The following is a 19,509-nucleotide window of genomic DNA, read 5'->3' on the forward strand; positions in this document are numbered from 1 at the left end:
ACATATCCATCCACCCCTCACCCTCAGAAAAAAAAACATGTTCTATATACACCCCTCTCTCAGAGAGTTAAAAACACATCCATGTGTTATGATATCTACCAAAACAATGAGGGCTATTCAGACAGCTAGAATAACTGTAGCTTGTAGACCTTTTGTATGGAAGAAAGGAAAAACACTGATGCCTGGTGTGTTAAATGCAATTTCAATTCAACCAGTTTTTTTTTTTTTTTTTACATCATTCTCCACTCGCCTTCTGCCCTCATCAAGGCCCTACAGTAGTCTTACAGTATAGTCAGTCAGTATAGTCAGTCAGTAAGCCAGTAGAGCCAGTATAGTCAGTACAGTACAGTCAGTCAGTAAGCCAGTAGAGTCAGTAAGCCAGTATAGTCAGTAGAGTACAGTCAGTCAGTAAGCTAGTAGAGTACAGTCAGTCAGTAAGCCAGTAGTCAGTACAGTACAGTCAGTCAGTAAGCCAGTAGAGTCAGTAAGCCAGTAGAGTAGTCAGTCAGTAAGCCAGTAGTCAGTAGAGTAGTCAGTCAGTAAGCCAGTAGAGTACAGTCAGTCAGTAAGCCAGTAGAGCCAGTATAGTGAGTACAGTACAGTAGAGTCAGTAAGCCAGTAGAGTCAGTAGAGTACAGTCAGTCAGTAAGCCAGTAGAGCCAGTATAGTGAGTACAGTACAGTAGAGTCAGTAAGGCAGTAGAGTCAGTAGAGTAGTCAGTCAGTAAGCCAGTAGAGCCAGTATAGTGAGTACAGTACAGTCAGTCAGTAAGCCAGTATAGTCAGTACAGTACAGTCAGTCAGTAAGCCAGTAGAGCCAGTACAGTACAGTCAGTCAGTAAGCCAGTAGAGTCAGTAGAGTACAGTCAGTCAGTAAGCCAGTAGAGTCAGTAAGCCAGTATAGTCAGTAGAGTACAGTCAGTCAGTAAGCCAGTAGTCAGTACAGTACAGTCAGTCAGTAAGCCAGTAGTCAGTACAGTACAGTCCGTCAGTAAGCCAGTAGAGTCAATAGTCAGTACAGTCAGTCAGTAAGCCAGTAGAGTCAGTAGTCAGTACAGTACAGTCAGTCAGTAAGCCAGTAGAGTCAGTAAGCCAGTAGAGAAGTCAGTCAGTAAGCCAGTAGAGTCAGTAGAGTACAGTCAGTCAGTAAGCCAGTAGAGCCAGTATAGTGAGTCCAGTACAGTCAGTCAGTAAGCCAGTAGAGTCAGTAAGCCAGTATAGTCAGTAGAGTACAGTCAGTCAGTAAGCTAGTAGAGTACAGTCAGTCAGTAAGCCAGTAGTCAGTACAGTACAGTCAGTCAGTAAGCCAGTAGAGTCAGTAAGCCAGTAGAGTAGTCAGTCAGTAAGCCAGTAGTCAGTAGAGTAGTCAGTCAGTAAGCCAGTAGAGTACAGTCAGTCAGTAAGCCAGTAGAGCCAGTATAGTGAGTACAGTACAGTAGAGTCAGTAAGCCAGTAGAGTCAGTAGAGTACAGTCAGTCAGTAAGCCAGTAGAGCCAGTATAGTGAGTACAGTACAGTAGAGTCAGTAAGGCAGTAGAGTCAGTAGAGTAGTCAGTCAGTAAGCCAGTAGAGCCAGTATAGTGAGTACAGTACAGTCAGTCAGTAAGCCAGTATAGTCAGTACAGTACAGTCAGTCAGTAAGCCAGTAGAGCCAGTACAGTACAGTCAGTCAGTAAGCCAGTAGAGTCAGTAGAGTACAGTCAGTCAGTAAGCCAGTAGAGTCAGTAAGCCAGTATAGTCAGTAGAGTACAGTCAGTCAGTAAGCCAGTAGAGTCAGTACAGTACAGTCAGTCAGTAAGCCAGTAGTCAGTACAGTACAGTCCGTCAGTAAGCCAGTAGAGTCAATAGTCAGTACAGTCAGTCAGTAAGCCAGTAGAGTCAGTAGTCAGTACAGTACAGTCAGTCAGTAAGCCAGTAGAGTCAGTAAGCCAGTAGAGAAGTCAGTCAGTAAGCCAGTAGAGTCAGTAGAGTACAGTCAGTCAGTAAGCCAGTAGAGCCAGTATAGTGAGTCCAGTACAGTAGAGTCAGTAAGCCAGTAGAGTCAGTAGAGTACAGTCAGTCAGTAAGCCAGTAGAGCCAGTAGAGCCAGTATAGTGAGTACAGTACAGTAGAGTCAGTAAGCCAGTACGCCAGTATAGTCAGTACAGTACAGTTAGTCAGTAAGCCAGTAGAGTCAGTAAGCCAGTAGAGTCAGTAGAGTAGTCAGTCAGTAAGCCAGTAGAGGCAGTATAGTGAGAACAGTCAGTCAGTAAGCCAGTAGAGTCAGTAGAGTACAGTCAGTCAGTAAGCCAGTATAGTCAGTACAGTACAGTCAGTCAGTAAACCAGTAGAGTCAGTACAGTACAGTCAGTCAGTAAGCCAGTAGAGTCAGTATAGTCAGTACAGTCAGTCAGTAAGCCAGTAGAGTCAGTAAGCCAGTAGAGTCAGTAGGGTAGTCAGTCAGTAGAGCCAGTAAGCCAGTAGAGCCAGTATAGTGAGTACAGTACAGTAGAGCCAGTATAGTGAGTACAGTACAGTAGAGCCAGTATAGTGAGTACAGTACAGTAGAGCCGGTATAGTGAGTACAGTACAGTAGAGCCAGTATAGTGAGTACAGTACAGTAGAGCCAGTATAGTGAGTACAGTACAGCCAGTATAGTGAGTACAGACAGTCAGTGAACCAGTATAGTGAGTACAGTACAGTAGAGCCAGTAGAGCCAGTATAGTGAGTACAGTACAGTAGAGCCAGTATAGTGAGTACAGTACAGTAGAGCCAGTATAGTGAGTACAGTACAGTAGAGTCAGTAAGCCAGTAGAGCCAGTATAGTGAGTACAGTACAGTAGAGCCAGTAAGCCAGTATAGTGAGTACAGTACAGTAGAGCCAGTAAGCCAGTAGAGCCATTCTAGTGAGTACAGTACAGTAGAGCCAGTAAGCCAGTAGAGCCAGTATAGTGAGTACAGTACAGTAGAGCCAGTATAGTGAGTACAGTACAGTAGAGTCAGTAAGCCAGTAGAGCCAGTATAGTGAGTACAGTACAGTAGAGCCAGTAAGCCAGTAGAGCCAGTATAGTGAGTACAGTACAGTAGAGCCAGTGAGCCAGTATAGTGAGTACAGTACAGTAGAGTCAGTAAGCCAGTAGAGCCAGTATATTGAGTACAGTACAGTAGAGCCAGTAAGCCAGTAGAGTCAGTATAGTGAGTACAGTACAGTAGAGCCAGTATAGTGAGTACAGTACAGTAGAGCCAGTAAGCCAGTAGAGCCAGTCTAGTGAGTACAGTACAGTAGAGCCAGTATAGTGAGTACAGTACAGTAGAGCCAGTATAGTGAGTAAAGTACAGTAGAGTCAGTAAGCCAGTAGAGCCAGTATAGTGAGTACAGTACAATAGAGCCAGTAAGCCAGTAGAGCCAGTATAGTGAGTACAGTACAGTAGAGTCAGTAAGCCAGTAGAGCCAGTATAGTGAGTACAGTACAGTAGAGCCAGTAAGCCAGTACAGCCAGTATAGTGAGTACAGTACAGTAGAGCCAGTAAGCCAGTAGAGCCAGTATAGTGAGTACAGTACAGTAGAGCCAGTGAGCCAGTATAGTGAGTACAGTACAGTAGAGTCAGTAAGCCAGTAGAGCCAGTATATTGAGTACAGTACAGTAGAGCCAGTAAGCCAGTAGAGTCAGTATAGTGAGTACAGTACAGTAGAGCCAGTATAGTGAGTACAGTACAGTAGAGCCAGTAAGCCAGTAGAGCCAGTATAGTGAGTACAGTACAGTAGAGCCAGTATAGTGAGTACAGTACAGTAGAGCCAGTATAGTGAGTACAGTACAGTAGAGTCAGTAAGCCAGTAGAGCCAGTATAGTGAGTACAGTACAATAGAGCCAGTAAGCCAGTAGAGCCAGTATAGTGAGTACAGTACAGTAGAGTCAGTAAGCCAGTAGAGCCAGTATAGTGAGTACAGTACAGTAGAGCCAGTAAGCCAGTAGAGCCAGTATAGTGAGTACAGTACAGTAGAGTCAGTATAGTGAGTACAGTACAGTAGAGTCAGTAAGCCAGTAGAGCCAGTATAGTGAGTACAGTACAGTAGAGCCAGTATAGTGAGTACAGTACAGTAGAGACAGTATAGTGAGTACAGTACAGTAGAGCCAGTAAGCCAGTAGAGCCAGTATAGTGAGTACAGTACAGTAGAGTCAGTAAGCCAGTAGAGCCAGTATAGTGAGTACAGTACAGTAGAGCCATTAAGCCAGTAGAGCCAGCATAGTGAGTACAGTACAGTAGAGCCAGTATAGTGAGTACAGTACAGTAGAGCCAGTAAGCCAGTAGAGCCAGTAAGCCAGTAGAGCCAGTATAGTGAGTACAGTACAGTATAGCCAGTAAGCCAGTAGAGCCAGTATAGTGAGTACAGTACAGTAGAGCCAGTATAGTGAGTACAGTAGAGCCAGTAAGTCAGTAAGCCAGTAGAGCCAGTAAGCCAGTAGAGTCAGTAAGCCAGTAGAGCACAGTAGAGCCAGTAAGTCAGTAAGCCAGTATAGTCAGTACAGTACAGTCAGTCAGTAAGCCAGTAGAGCCAGTATAGTGAGTACAGTACAGTAGAGCCAGTATAGTGAGTACACTATACGGGTCCTTTTCCTGTTTGATGAGGTTCACTCTGATCAAATAATATGTTTTTCCCCTCAGAATAATAATAATAATAATGCACTTTCATATTCCCCTTCCTCTGAGCCAAACTGCTCCCTCCCTCCCCCAGAGCAGGTAATACAGTGATAGAAGTCAGCATGAAGCCAATGCATGTGATCCTGTTTCATCTGGACAGAGGGAAAGGACCTTTCTGCTTTTCCTAGCATTAGGAGGTGATGAGCGAACGAGCCAAAGACCAGACCTCACACTGACAGACCTGCTGTAGCCAGATGGACCAGAGTCGCCTGCCTGCATCATTATGGCTCCCCTTCCTCAACTACCTCTCTCACTCCTCCCCTATCTGCAGTGCAGCCAACAAAGAACTGGTAAACTGGATGGACACACAACCAACTCACTAAAAGACCTCAATTACTGCTTGTAATAAAAACATAATATGGTCATTTAGCAAACGTTTCTATTCAAAATGACTTTTATCATCTTTAAAAATGGGAATTGAACAAGTCCAGTAGAGAGTCCAGTAGAGATTCCATAAACTGTAATGTAGAACTTGTTATCAACTGGTGCCTGGAGCTAGGGATTCCTGTTACCCAACCCTCCTCTCTTCCTCTGTGCATTTAGGAGCGGTGTGCCACCACTGCATTTATTTGTATGTATGCCCCAGGAAGACCCCATCCTATCCCCCCAGGAAGACCCCATCCTATCCCCCCAGGAAGACCCCACCCTATCCCCCCAGGAAGCCCTCACCCTACCGCATGAAGTTCCCATCCTACCCCCCCAGGAAGACCCCATCCACCAACCCCCGCATGAAGTCCCCACCCTACAGGTAGCAGGTAACACTGACTATACATGAACTAACTAACCACAATAAACTTGTCTTTCACACTCAACGTGATTCCACTGTTGTACTCTGTTTATGGAAGGAGAAGGTGGAAAACTCTGTCATTACTACTCTCTTCCTCTCCTCTCTTTATTCCATCCCTCCATCCGCTCCCTCCAATCAGACATGTTCTGCAATAAGCGTCTGGATTAGCCTTGATGAGGGACAATTTACACAAACCAGATCATCATTATCTCTCTATTTCCCCCATGATGAGACACATCATGTCTGCAGGGCCCAAGTTTCCTCCACTCCACTCCTAGGGTAAAGGTTTCCACTCAATTTCTCAAAATAATGTATCTTAGTCAATAAGTAACAGCCCCCTTGACTCTCCTCCGTGTTTGAACTTGATTCAGTTTGGCCTCTTTCACAAAGCTATGGTGGGCAGGCAGGGACTGGTTCACAGAACGCTGTCACCCTTTCACAGTTTCCATCCTGGAGCCCGCCCATACTTGTGTTTTATTATTGAAAGAGTTAAAGGAGGGAGAGTCTAAATAGTGGGCTGTAGTACGTTAAGTTCAACCCAATGAAGAGGTACAGTATGAGCAGAAGGACCGACCACACTCAGAGACTCTCTCTTATTAAGTTAATACACTAAACAGGTCAGGGCAGGGCTAAATATTAACACTGATAAGGACTAGAGAGAGACTGAGGAGTCAGGTGTAAGCAGTAGATTGTACTCTGTGAGTGTGTGATAACCTGTGTGTCAGTCAGTAGCAGTAGTCAGATATGCTACCCATCTTTCTCTTGGGATGGACAGATAAGATCAGAAAAAGAGACTGAGATCCATTTTTAGTGGCTCTTGCTCTTGAGCTTTGTGTGTATTATAACTCATAACTCAGTAGTAACATTCCATGGATGACAGAAAAATACATGTGCCTTAAATAGTAGAGCAGTGCTAGTGGGCGGGATAGCAGCATGGTGTGGAACGCACCCCAGGGCTGTAAGAGGCATGGGACTGTTCTTTTTACAGGTGTTTCTATCTAGTTGGGTCTGACTCTTCCTCCGCAGTCAGTAAATCAGTTATTGGAACCTGTTTGATCTCTGTGTTGAAAGAGGTGATTGGTGATGGTGACGTTCTATCTAGAGGATGTTGAGAAGGGTCCTTACACTCCAGCTGTTTTCTACACAACAATGGTTATGTTGTTGCAACAGCGCCTCCTCAGGAGGCTGAAGAAATGTGGCTTGTCACCAAAAACACACAAACTTTTACAGATGCACAGTCGAGAGCATCCTGTCAGGCTGTATCACCACCTGGTACGGCAACTGCTCCACCCACAAACGTAAGACTCTTCAGAGGGTAGTGAGGTCTGCACAACGCATCACCGGGGGCAAACTACCTGCCCTCCAGGACACCTACACCACCCGATGTCACAGGAAGGCCATAACGATCATCAAGGACAACAACCACCTGAGCCACTGCATGTTCACCCCACTATCATCCAGAAGGTGAGGTCAGTGCAGGTGCATCAAAGCTGGGACAGAGAGACTGAATAACAGCTTCTATCTCAAGGCCACCAGACTGTTAAACAGCAATCACTAACATTGAGTGGCTGCTGCCAACATACTGACTCAAATCTCTTGCCACTTTAATAATTAAAAAAGGGATGTAATAAATGTATCACTAGTCACTTTAAACAATGCCACTTTATATAATGTTTACATACCCTACATTACTCATCTCATATGTATATGCTGTACTCTATACCATCTACTGCATCTTGCCTATGCCGTTTGGCCATCGCTCATCCATATATTTATATGTACATATTCTTATTCATTCCTTTACACTTGTGTGTGTGTGTATAAGGTAGTTCTTGTGAAATTGATAGATTACTTGTTAGATATTACTGCATGGTCGGAACTAGAAGCACAAGCATTTCGCTACACTCGCAATAGCATCTGCTAACCATGTGTATGTGACCAATGCATTTTGATTTGATTTTAGTTAAGCTGGAAGTACAGTACCTAAAGCAACCCAGAGCTTGGATCAACTCACTGGATCCAAACTACAGAGTATTTGCTACTGTGGATATTCTAAGGTGTTTAATTTGGATAAACCAAACAGTATTATATACACTTGGAGTCTGAAGTTTACATACACCTTAGCCAAATACATTTAAACTCAGTTTTTCACAATTCCTGACATTTAATCCTGGTAAAAAGTATGTGTCTTAGGTCAGTTAGGATCACCACTTTATTTAAAGAATGTGAAATGTCAGAATAATAGTAGAGAAAATTATTTATTTCAGCTTTTATTTCTTTCATCACATTCCCAGTGGGTCAGAAGTTTACATACACTCAATTAGTATTTGGTAGCATTGCTTTTAAATTGTTTAACTTGGGTCAAACATTTTGAGTAGCCTTCCACAAGCTTCCCACAATAAGGTGGGTGAATTTTGGCCCATTCCTCCTGACAGATCTGGTGTAACTGAGTCAGGATTCTAGGCCTCCTTGCTCGCATACGCTTCTTCAGTTCTGCCCACAAATTTTCTATGGGATTGAGGTCAGGGCTTTGTGATGGCCACTCCAATACCTTGACTTTGTTGTCCTTAAGCCATTTTGCCACACCTTTGGAAGTATACTTGGGATCATTGTCCATTTGGAAAACACATTTGCGACCAAGCTTTATCTTCCTGACTGATGTCTTGAGATGTTGCTTCAATATAGCCACCTAATTTTCCTCCCTCATGACGCCATCTATTTGGTGAAGTGCACCAGTCCCTCCTGCAGCAAAGCACCCCCACAACATGATGCTGCCACCCCCATGCTTCACGGTTGGGATGGTGTTCTTTGGCTTGCAAGCCTCTCCCTTTTCCTTCAAACATAACGATGGTCATTACGGCCAAACAGTTATATTTTTGTTTCATCAGACCAGAGGACATTTCTCCAAAAAGTACAATCTTTGTCCCCATGTGCAGTTGCAAACCGTAGTCTGGCTTATTTGTGGCGGTTTTGGAGCAGTGGCTTCTTCCTTGCTGAGGGGCCTTTCAGGTTATGTCGATATAGGACTCATTTTACTGTGGACATAGATACTTTTGTACCCGTTTCCTCCACAAGGTCCTTTGCTGTTGTTCTGGGATTGATTTGCACATTCCACACCAAAGTACGTTCATCTCTAGGATACAAAACACGTCTCCTTCTTGAGCGGTATGACAGCTGCATGGTCCCATGGTGTTTATACTTAGGTACTATTGTTTGTACAGATGAACGTGGTACCTTCAGGCATTTGGAAATTGCTCCCAAGGATGAACCATACTTGTGGAGGTCTACAATTATTTTTCTGAGGTCTTTGCTGATTTATTTTTATTTGCCCATGATGTCAAGCAAAGAGGCACTGAGTTTGAAGGTAGGCCTTGAAATACATCCACAGGTACACCTCCAATTGACTCAAATTATATCAATTAGCCTATCAGAAGCTTCTAAAGCCATGACATAATTTTCTGGAATTTAGCAGGCTGTTTAAAGGCACAGTCAACTTAATGTATGTAAACTTCTGACCCACTGGAATTGTGATACAGCAAATTATAAGTGAAATAATCTGTCTGTAAACAATTGTTGGAAAAATTACTTGTGTCATGCACAAAGTAGATGTCCTAACAGACTTGCCAAAACTATAGTTTGTTGACAAGAAATTTGTGGAGTGGTTGGAAAACAAGTTTTAATGACTCCAACCTAAGTGTATGTAAACTTCCGACTTCAACTGTATCTCATATAAAACCATTGTAGCAAGAGGACAAACTAAAAATAATCTCTCCTGATGCGTTGGATGGTTCGACCATGTGAATTAAGAGTCAGCTTGTGGGTCAACAATATTTTATTTGACTTTTATTTTAAAATGGGAGACACCATACATCCCTTTTACAAGGGAGCCCTGCATACTGTATACACAATTTACAAAATAAAGTCAAATACAATATAATACAAATAATCAAGAAAAACAATCACATTCCTCAGCAAGGATGTCCCTAAGGATCTCCCCCCTGTGTGTGAGACGCTGTGTGTACAAGTCTCTTACCAGGGCCCTTCTCCAGGAATATGACCTTTGATTCGGGGAAGAAGTTGGATCCTGTGATGACCATCTCCTCTCTCCCGCTGACCAGACAGCCGGTCAGACTGGCCTTCTCTACCTGGGGAAGCTCCTGGGCCGAACGCTGGGCTGGGAGGATAGAGGAGAGGAGAGGGGTTTACATAGGCAGCAATGTACATATGAGAGAGAGACAGAGAAAAGAGATGAGTGGGGGGGGGGGGGGGGGGGGCGGTAAAGAGAGAGAAAAGGGCTGTATGTATGTATGTATGTATGTATGTGTGTGTGTGTGTGTGTGTGTGTGTGTGCATCTGAACAGGATCTGGACACTCACAACACTCCACGGGGATGGATGCAGCCTGTAGAGAGAGAACCTTCCCATTGGGCTGGGGAATGTGAACACGAAACACCACTCGCACACGCGTGTTCTTCCGCCCGATATCAGTCTCCCCCTTCCGCAGCTCAATGTCTGAGTTCCGCAGCTTCAGGATGCCAGCACAGTCAATACTGCAAGAGAGATAGGGTGGGGAGCTAAGCAACACCCCCCGATTGGGTATCAATTAAGCAATTTATTAGGCTGAATGAAAGGCTGAATGAATTCCATAATAAACCTTTGCCATCATATTGTGAAAACATATCTATCTGAGTCAAATTACAAAGTGTAATGCAGTAAAAATGATTTATTAATGCTACAGCTATGAGGGAAACACCAAATCTAAGATAAAACATCTTGGAAAACCAGAGCCTTTGAAATAAAAGCCTAAATATATACTTTGGTCAATGTAGATCCCTAAATAAGGGAATAAAGTGTATTGAAAGCATATTCTGCTTGGTGGGAAATTCTCATATTTTCCTGCTGAACTTAACCCTCCTGTTGGTTTGAATTAAGACAAATAAAATCCTTACCGTGTGTATGTATGTATGTATGTGTCTGTCTGTCTGTGGATATTATGATCCTGTTTGATCATAAACTGTTCTTTTTACACTTTCAAGGTCTTCCTCTGTGCTAGGAGGTAGCACTCATAATTCAACTGAGTAATGTAATCCTTGAGCGACCATGACACCCACCTGGCAGACATATTGTTTTCGGGAAGCAGAGGAATCTCGAGAACTTTGGTGCTGGAAATGATGATCTCCTGGCTGGCGGTGGCCACCGTTTTCCCAGTGATCCGATGCACCTGGTAGAAGGCGTGAGGTCTGAGGTAGCGGTCGTCTGCCGTGCCGATGAACATCTGTAGGTTGACAGGCTTCTCGTTGTAGCCCATCAGCTGAGACAAGGCAGAGATATGGAGGGAAGGGGGGAGAAAACCCCCCCCAAAAAAACATGAGTATGTAGATCGAGTCCATATGAGCATCGCACTTCCAGGACAATCTGCACATTTCCTTTACTTCCCAATGCCCACTTCTCTCTTTTCTGGAGGAAGTCTAGCCTAAATGTCAGCTTCAAACATTTAAGTGAAAACCCCAGTCAGTCAGGAATTTCTGGCAGGATCTCTGGAGATTCATCTGGATCCCTCTACTTGGCCTCCAACCAGGTCAACACACACACAGGCACACACACAGGCACACACACATACACAGGCACACACACACACGCACGCACACACACACACAGGCACACACACACACACACAGGCACACACACGCAAACACGTTCTCTTCCTCTAACTAAAGACCCTCATAATTTCCCCTTTGTCTACTCTCTGTTTTCAATCCGCATATGCACAGTTACCTCCAAAATCCCTTCTGCAGAGGAACCACCATCTAAGACCGTAGCCCAGTATTTTCCGAGACAAACCCCCAACAGGTCGGAGCTACCCAAAAAGACCAAGCAAAAAACGAGGAGACACGTTTTCAAAACACGAGAGAGAAAGGAGAAAGAACATGGAAATGGAAAGGGAGTGAAAAATAATAATCTTGAAAGACATTCTTTGGTGCACCACAGTGCCGGAAACAAAATGACTACAACTTTACTGAATGGAGAGCAAACTTGGAAAAATATGATCTTCAACTCATTCTGTGTGGTCTATCGTGCACCTTTTAAATAACCTTTTATTGGTGAAGCTGCGGTTTTGGGTTCTAGACTAAACCTGTCAGTGAAATTGCCAACCAACGCCCATGACCCTGATCCAGCTGTGGTGCCAGTGCCAGCTTGGCCTGGGCCCTGGGCAGCCTGTGCAGCTGCTCTCTCCTTCTTGGCTCTTTCAGGAGCCAAAATGGCCATCAGCCTGCCATGCAGGTGAGAGGCCCTCCCCTCCATCCACTCCTCAGAGGGACAGAGAAAACACCGACAACACAATCCCACTACTGTTAGGAATGTTGTGCTTGGCAGAGGCCGTGACGGCAGGATGGCACCCCCTCCACCACAACTTCCACCCACCACCCCCCCGTACCCACCTCCCCAACCCAGCCAAGCCACATCCAACCCCTGGCTCCACTGCAGCTGGAGGGTTACCCCTGCTCCCCACCCTGCGTCACACACCGGCGTTACCGTTTGGGGAAAGAGAGAAAAAGGTTAGGTGTGGAAGGAGAAAAAAAGAGAAAAGAAAGGAGGGGGGTTTGAGGGTGGGAGTTGTCATTATGCAGTCCACAGCCCAACAGCAGCCAAAACAGTGAAATTATGGTCTGGGTGGAAACAAGTGTACCTGAGAAAAACACCAACCACCAAAAATCACATGCCGCTAGGTTTCAAAATATTTACTTTCTCTGAAACCAATTATTGAACATCCTTTTCCTTTCCAGCTCCAACTGAAAGCTTGACTGTGGTGGTGTGTGCTCACTTAGGGGGGAGAGATCCTATCAGCCACTCCATTGATTTTTATTGAATTTTCAGACTATTTTCTCTCTGACTAAAACACATAGCTGGGACCCAGCGGGGTCAGAATAGAGGTATGGGGGCCTGTTGGGGTCAGACAGAGTCAGTGGAAATGATGTGTTATGTTTAGTGGTCTTTGAGAGAAGACGAGTCCCCTGGGTATCATATAGGGTGGTAAAGACCTCTACACCTCTACTACTATAACGCTGAAGACAGGAGCAGGGTTCTAGGAGCATAAAGCCTCAGTGTTCTGAATAGGGGTAGGGAGGTGAGGTAGCCGGGACACACAGTCTTGCAAGACGATGCTGGTCAGGGGCTTTGTTAACGCAGTGAACCCGAACCTACCCCCTCTCCCTGACCTCTAACCTCTGTGTGTGTGTGTGTGTGTGTGTGTGAGAGAGAGAAAGAGGGCAGGGTTTATGATGACCTGGCTCCTCATAGGCCTAGTTACAGGTTACAAGGCCCGGCTGGTCTGGTCTGGCTGGTTAATTCCTCTTCAGGGTAGATGGCAAAAAAATGTAAAAGCAGGCCCAGCAGCTGCCCACTGCAGCCCTGCCAGTCTCAACTCAACCAGGTTAGGTCACTCTCCTCTCTGCTTTGCAGCTCCGCCTATTTATACAGGCAGGCACATCTAGGAAAGCACCAGCAACACATGGAGACCTTTAGAGTATGGGTGATTAGACCTGTTCTGTTCCATTTGGACTTCATTCTTGATTCTTAACCTTTCAACACACGGCAGACACATTACAGCTGAGCAGTAGGCCTACTTCCAATTCAGGTTGATGTGGTACTGGACAATTTGTCTCAGTTAGAATTTCCAGTTCCGCAATGCATTGTTCATGCTGAAGTACTGGGTGCTTACTAATCAAATGCAGCCACTGCTTTAATGAACAAAAACCAAAGCATTTTGATATTGCATGCATTAGAACAATGGAGTAAAGAGCACCTGGCAGAGGGGCACACACAGGCTTAGGATAGAACTAAGTGACAGGGAATGTCCCCTGAAATCATTCCTAGCTGGATGTCTTGGAAGTGTGTGTGCCCTCTAAGCCTGCTCCTGTTGGACCTGCGTGCTACAGGCTGATACCTAGGAGACAATCTGACTCTTCCCTGACTATGCTAAGAAGCTTTCGGACGGCCGGGGCGAAGCGTGCGAGGTCACATCCTTGTCTTACACTGTGACACACACACACACACACACACACACACACACACACACTTGGGGCGATCAGCCTCAGAGGCGGTGCCATTTCGCCCGTCGAAACAAGGCCAGAGTCAGGGATAGGGCCTGTTGCATCCACAACACATTGGCACCCAGCTGAGCGGACAGGGTTGGTGAACAGTCCAGCCTAGTAATGGATTAGTCCATCAGAGCTTTTAAACAGAGGAAGAGAGGTGCACTATAATGGTCTCTTAGATCTGCAAATAGGAGAACTGGCATTGATTTAACCCTACCTGAATACAGGAACACAGCTGTTATAGTGCTATTAATATTGTCCCTACAAGGTTAGTCTTTGTAGGGTACCAGGTGAGTCGAGCAGAAAGGTAAAGTCTCATAAGAAATAGAGTGCAACGAATCTCTGAGACAATGGATGTGCAGACTCTGACTGCAACTCCAAATGTCAAAAAAGCTTGTCTTCATTTTGGCAATTGAATATATTTAGATGTGCTGAAAGTTGTTTATACGATCAACATTACTTCCTGTATAATACCCCCCTATTATGGGGTCATCCTCAATCCCTAGAGAACCCCATCAACATGAAATACATCAATGTGTGTGTGTGTCTGCATGTGTCTAGCTAACTAGTGATAATTATCATTACAATTACCTGTGATCGTAAACAAAACCTTAAGTCTACTTTCAAAAAGCTCAAAGTTATTAGGCATGGCTTTATGAGGTGCTTTACAGTCTGTTATTACTAGTATAGATATGGCAAGCGGACTATGGAAGTGAGTACTGACTGACTGATTGAGTGAGTAAATCTGTGAGTGTGTGGCGTTATAATGTTTATTCACAGCACACCATGTGTGTTCCAGACAGCATATAGCGACTTTATGTTTCTGTGTGGGTGTGAAACTGTGAGAGCACGGGGGGGTGAAAGAGAGAGAGAGAGAGAGGAAGTGACGTGACGAGCACTAGAGCACAAAACGTGGTCAGAAATCAAGTATTGTTATTCTTTTGTGAAACCATGTTTCATGCTGAGGTACTTTTCGCATCTCTAAACAAAATACTCTGTTCACATAAAATACTTTGAACACCTGCAGTTCATCTTGGAGTAGAAGTTTCTGTAAAGACCTACTACACCAAGGCCTCTCTCAGTCTCTAGTCTATAACACGAGGCCCAGGTCTGGAGTAGAGGTTTCTGTAAAGACCCACTACACCAAGGCCTCTCTCAGTCTCTAGTCTATAACACGAGGCCCAGGTCTGGAGTAGAGGTTTCTGTAAAGACCCACTACACCAAGGCCTTTCTCAGTCTCTAGTCTATAACACGAGGCCCAGGTCTGGAGTAGAGGTTTCTGTAAAGACCTACTACACCAAGGCCTCTCTCAGTCTCTAGTCTATAACACGAGGCCCAGGTCTGGAGTAGAGGTTTCTGTAAAGACCCACTACACCAAGGCCTTTCTCAGTCTCTAGTCTATAACACGTGGCCCAGGTCTGGAGTAGAGGTTTCTGTAAAGACCTACTACACCAAGGCCTTTCTCAGTCTCTAGTCTATAACACGAGGCCCAGGTCTGGAGTAGAGGTTTCTGTAAAGACCCACTACACCAAGGCCTTTCTCAGTCTCTAGTCTATAACACGAGGCCCAGGTCTGGAGTAGAGGTTTCTGTAAAGACCTACTACACCAAGGCCTCTCTCAGTCTCTAGTCTATAACACGAGGCCCAGGTCTGGAGTAGAGGTTTCTGTAAAGACCCACTACACCAAGGCCTCTCTCAGTCTCTAGAGTCTGTAACACGAGGCCCAGGTCTGGAGTAGAGGTTTCTGTAAAGACCTACTACACCAAGGCCTTTCTCAGTCTCTAGTCTATAACACGAGGCCCAGGTCTGGAGTAGAGGTTTCTGTAAAGACCCACTACACCAAGGCCTTTCTCAGTCTCTAGTCTATAACACGAGGCCCAGGTCTGGAGTAGAGGTTTCTGTAAAGACCTACTACACCAAGGCCTTTCTCAGTCTCTAGTCTATAACACGTGGCCCAGGTCTGGAGTAGAGGTTTCTGTAAAGACCTACTACACCAAGGCCTTTCTCAGTCTCTAGTCTATAACACGAGGCCCAGGTCTGGAGTAGAGGTTTCTGTAAAGACCCACTACACCAAGGCCTTTCTCAGTCTCTAGTCTATAACACGAGGCCCAGGTCTGGAGTAGAGGTTTCTGTAAAGACCTACTACACCAAGGCCTCTCTCAGTCTCTAGTCTATAACACGAGGCCCAGGTCTGGAGTAGAGGTTTCTGTAAAGACCCACTACACCAAGGCCTCTCTCAGTCTCTAGAGTCTGTAACACGAGGCCCAGGTCTGGAGTAGAGGTTTCTGTAAAGACCTACTACACCAAGGCCTTTCTCAGTCTCTAGTCTATAACACGAGGCCCAGGTCTGGAGTAGAGGTTTCTGTAAAGACCCACTACACCAAGGCCTTTCTCAGTCTCTAGTCTATAACACGAGGCCCAGGTCTGGAGTAGAGGTTTCTGTAAAGACCTACTACACCAAGGCCTTTCTCAGTCTCTAGTCTATAACACGTGGCCCAGGTCTGGAGTAGAGGTTTCTGTAAAGACCCACTACACCACATATGTCAGAGTCAAGGCCCGCGGGCCACATCCGGCCCGCAAGAAGGTTTTTTACGGCCCCTGGGATGATCTTGATTTATTATTAGAACCGGCCCGCAGCAAGCCGGCAGCCCGCAGATCTTTTACACGCACCAATACTACATTTCCCACAATGCAAAGGTGACGCACCGAGCAGTAGGCTGCTTCATTTCAATATTTATTGGCACAGCAGTCGTCAGCATCACAGTAAAATTAACTTTCAGATACCCATCAAAAATGGCAAAACGGAAGGTGGATACTGAGAACCGGGGGTTTCAAACAAGGTGGGAGTCGGAGTATATGTTCACGAAGGTAGCTGGAAAACCTGTGTGTCTTCTGTGTGGAGAAAGTGTGGCGGTACTGAAAGAGTATAATCTGAGACGACATTATGAAACGAAACACGCGGACAAAAACAAGAATATGGACATGGAACAAAGGCTACAAAAGGCAGAGGAATTAAAACGAGGCCTCAAATCTCGACAGGCTCTGTTCAAAAAAGCCAAATCACAAGGCCAGGCTGCTGTCAAGGCCAGTTTTATTTTGGCAGAAGAGATCGCTAAATCAGCCCGGCCATTTACGGAGGGGGATTTCATCAAAAACTGCATGATTAAAGTTTGTGACGAAGTTTGCCCAGAAAAAAGGCAACTCTTTTTAAATGTGAGTCTGAGCAGAAACACCATTGCCGAGAGAGTAGACCAGTTGTCCATCAATCTAAAAGAGCAGCTTGTGAAAAAGGGAAAAGATTTTATTGCATATTCCTTGGCTGTGGATGAGAGCACCGACATTTCTGACATTGCCCAGTTGTCAATTTTCATCCGCGGAGTGGACTCCAACCTAAGCGTGACAGAGGAGTTTTTGGCTTTACGTCCTATGCATGGCACAACTACGGGGCATGATTTGTATGAAGAGGTGTCAAGATGTGTAAATGAGATGGAGCTGCCTTGGGAAAAACTCGTGGGTTTGACAACCGACGGAGCACCTGCGATGTGTGGACACAGGAGCGGACTGGTGGCGAAGATACGGGAAAAGATGCAAGAGGAAAACGCGACAGGTGAGCTGACAGCTTATCATTGTATCATACACCAGGAAGCGTTGTGCGGTAAAGCCTTGAAAATGGAGCATGTAATGAGCATCATCACGCGCACAGTTAACTTTATCAGAGCCAAAGGTTTGAATCACCGCCAGTTCAAGGCATTTCTGACGGAGTTAGAAACGGAGCATGGTGATTTGCCTTATCACACAGAGGTGCGATGGCTAAGCCAGGGAAAGGTGCTTCAAAGATGTTTCGAGCTTCGTGAGGAGATTTGTCTGTTCTTGGACAGCAAAGGGAAAGACACAACACAACTCCGAGACGAAATGTTTCTGTGTGAAATGGCTTTTCTGTGTGACATTACGAGTCATCTGAATGCAATAAACTTGCAGCTGCAGGGTCGGGATCGTGTCATCTCTGATATGTACAGTACAGTGAAGGCATTTAAAACCAAACTGACTCTGTGGGAGACGCAGATGCGGAAAGAAAATTTGAGCCACTTTCCCAGCTGCCAGACCATGAAAGAGAAGCTCTCTACCAGTGCGTTCCCGAGCACACAGTTGGCTGATAAAATAGGTATGCTTGCCGCTGACTTTCGACGCCGATTTGCTGACTTTGAAGCACAAAAAAGCAGGTTGGAACTGCTCGGTAACCCATTTGCTGTTGACGTGGAAAGCTCACCACCAAACCTCCAAATGGAGTTGATTGACCTCCAATGCAATGATGCACTGAGGGCAAAATATGCGGCAGTGGGTGCTGCGGAGTTCGCCCGTTTCCTCCCCGGCACAATGCCCCAGCTGCGCATCCAGGCTGCTCAAACGTTGTCTATGTTTGGCAGCACATACCTGTGTGAACAACTGTTTTCTTTGATGAACCTGAACAAAACATCACACAGAAGTCGACTTACTGCTGAACACCTCCACTCAATTCTGAGGATTTCTTCAGCTCAGAGCCTTACCCCGAACATTGATGAACTTGTGGAAAAGATGGGACACCACCAAGTATCACCCTCAACCTCAAACAAGTGAACATTACTGTGCAATCACATATTTAGAGTTTTTACTCAGTTCAAGTTTAAAAGTTAAAATTTAATATTTGTTTTCACTGCATGTTACTTCTCCTTAAACAAAGTGTTGTTTTTGATTAATAGATTTTTGCACTTTATTTTTTTGTATTTCAATCCAATTATATTTTAAAAATATTTCAGTTGAGTGGATGATAGAAAATTGCTATTATTGTTTTTTCTTTGAAGTAAATTTAGCCCACTTTTGCTAAAATAGAAAATATAGTCTACTGATGGTGCCTTGAATACCGGTTTCTTTCATTTAATGTTCATGTTATGGGGATATTTATATAAAGGAAATTTGTCTTTTGTGTCTGTTGAAAATTAAAGATTACTGACAGAGCCATAAGAAAATATTGCTTTATTTATCTGATCATATTGTAATATATTTGTTAGGTTTTCAGTAGGTTCAATTAGGTTCACTAGACTATATGCGTCATTTAAAAATGTTTCAATGAACATTCGAACAGTCCGGCCCTCGTCTTGTAGCTGATTTTTTTATTTGGCCCTCCGTCCATTTGACTTTGACACCCCTGCACTACACCAAGGCCTTTCTCAGTCTCTAGTCTATAACACGAGGCCCAGGTCTGGAGTAGAGGTTTCTGTAAAGACCTACTACACCAAGGCCTTTCTCAGTCTCTAGTCTATAACACGAGGCCCAGGTCTGGAGTAGAGGTTTCTGTAAAGACCTACTACACCAAGGCCTTTCTCAGTCTCTAGTCTATAACACGAGGCCCAGGTCTGGAGTAGAGGTTTCTGTAAAGACCCACTACACCAAGGCCTTTCTCAGTCTCTAGTCTATAACACAAGGCCCAGGTCTGGAGTAGAGGTTTCTGTAAAGACCTACTACACCAAGGCCTCTCTCAGTCTCTAGTCTATAACACGTGGCCCAGGTCTGGAGTAGAGGTTTCTGTAAAGACCTACTACACCAAGGCCTCTCTCAGTCTCTAGTCTATAACACGTGGCCCAGGTCTGGAGTAGAGGTTTCTGTAAAGACCTACTACACCAAGGCCTCTCTCAGTCACTAGTCTATAACACGAGGCCCAGGTCTGGTAGTGAGCCATCATGTTATGAAACACACTCAGCAGATGTGGGCTGCTCCAAATGAAATAATACGTCAGGTAAAACTGATTAGGGCCTGACTGTAGAGTAGAAAAAGCCCTGCTTCAGCACTCCCAGTGAGTCAACACCACACGGTTAAACAGAACAGAAACAGAAGACAGAGATGGCTAATTTAACAACCTCTGACATTTAAAACTACTTCCAAAATAACTATTTTCTTTGCAATTTCCGTTTTTCAG

At 44.9% G+C, this 19,509-nt stretch overlaps 1 protein-coding gene across 3 annotated transcripts in view; it reads right to left on the reverse strand.

The window, feature by feature from the left end:
* The window catches only part of LOC110506757 (nuclear factor of activated T-cells, cytoplasmic 3), a 107,299-nt gene that overhangs the window by 25,377 nt on the left and 62,413 nt on the right, over nucleotides 1-19,509 (reverse strand). For 2 of the 3 annotated variants that reach the window (XM_036964592.2, XM_036964594.2), the window contains exons 4-6: nucleotides 10,576-10,775; nucleotides 9,842-10,038; nucleotides 9,499-9,639 (exon numbers count right to left, since the gene is read on the reverse strand). In XM_036964592.2, coding sequence (XP_036820487.2) covers nucleotides 9,499-9,639; nucleotides 9,842-10,038; nucleotides 10,576-10,775 — 538 coding nt within the window. The remainder of the gene's footprint in view (nucleotides 1-9,498; nucleotides 9,640-9,841; nucleotides 10,039-10,575; nucleotides 10,776-19,509) is intronic. The other variant, XM_036964593.2, reaches the window with a different exon arrangement.

The sequence above is a fragment of the Oncorhynchus mykiss genome, chromosome 26 (genome assembly GCF_057628025.1).
Source record: "Oncorhynchus mykiss isolate SJ-2025 chromosome 26, ASM5762802v1, whole genome shotgun sequence".
Classification (NCBI taxonomy): Eukaryota; Metazoa; Chordata; class Actinopteri; order Salmoniformes; family Salmonidae; genus Oncorhynchus; species Oncorhynchus mykiss.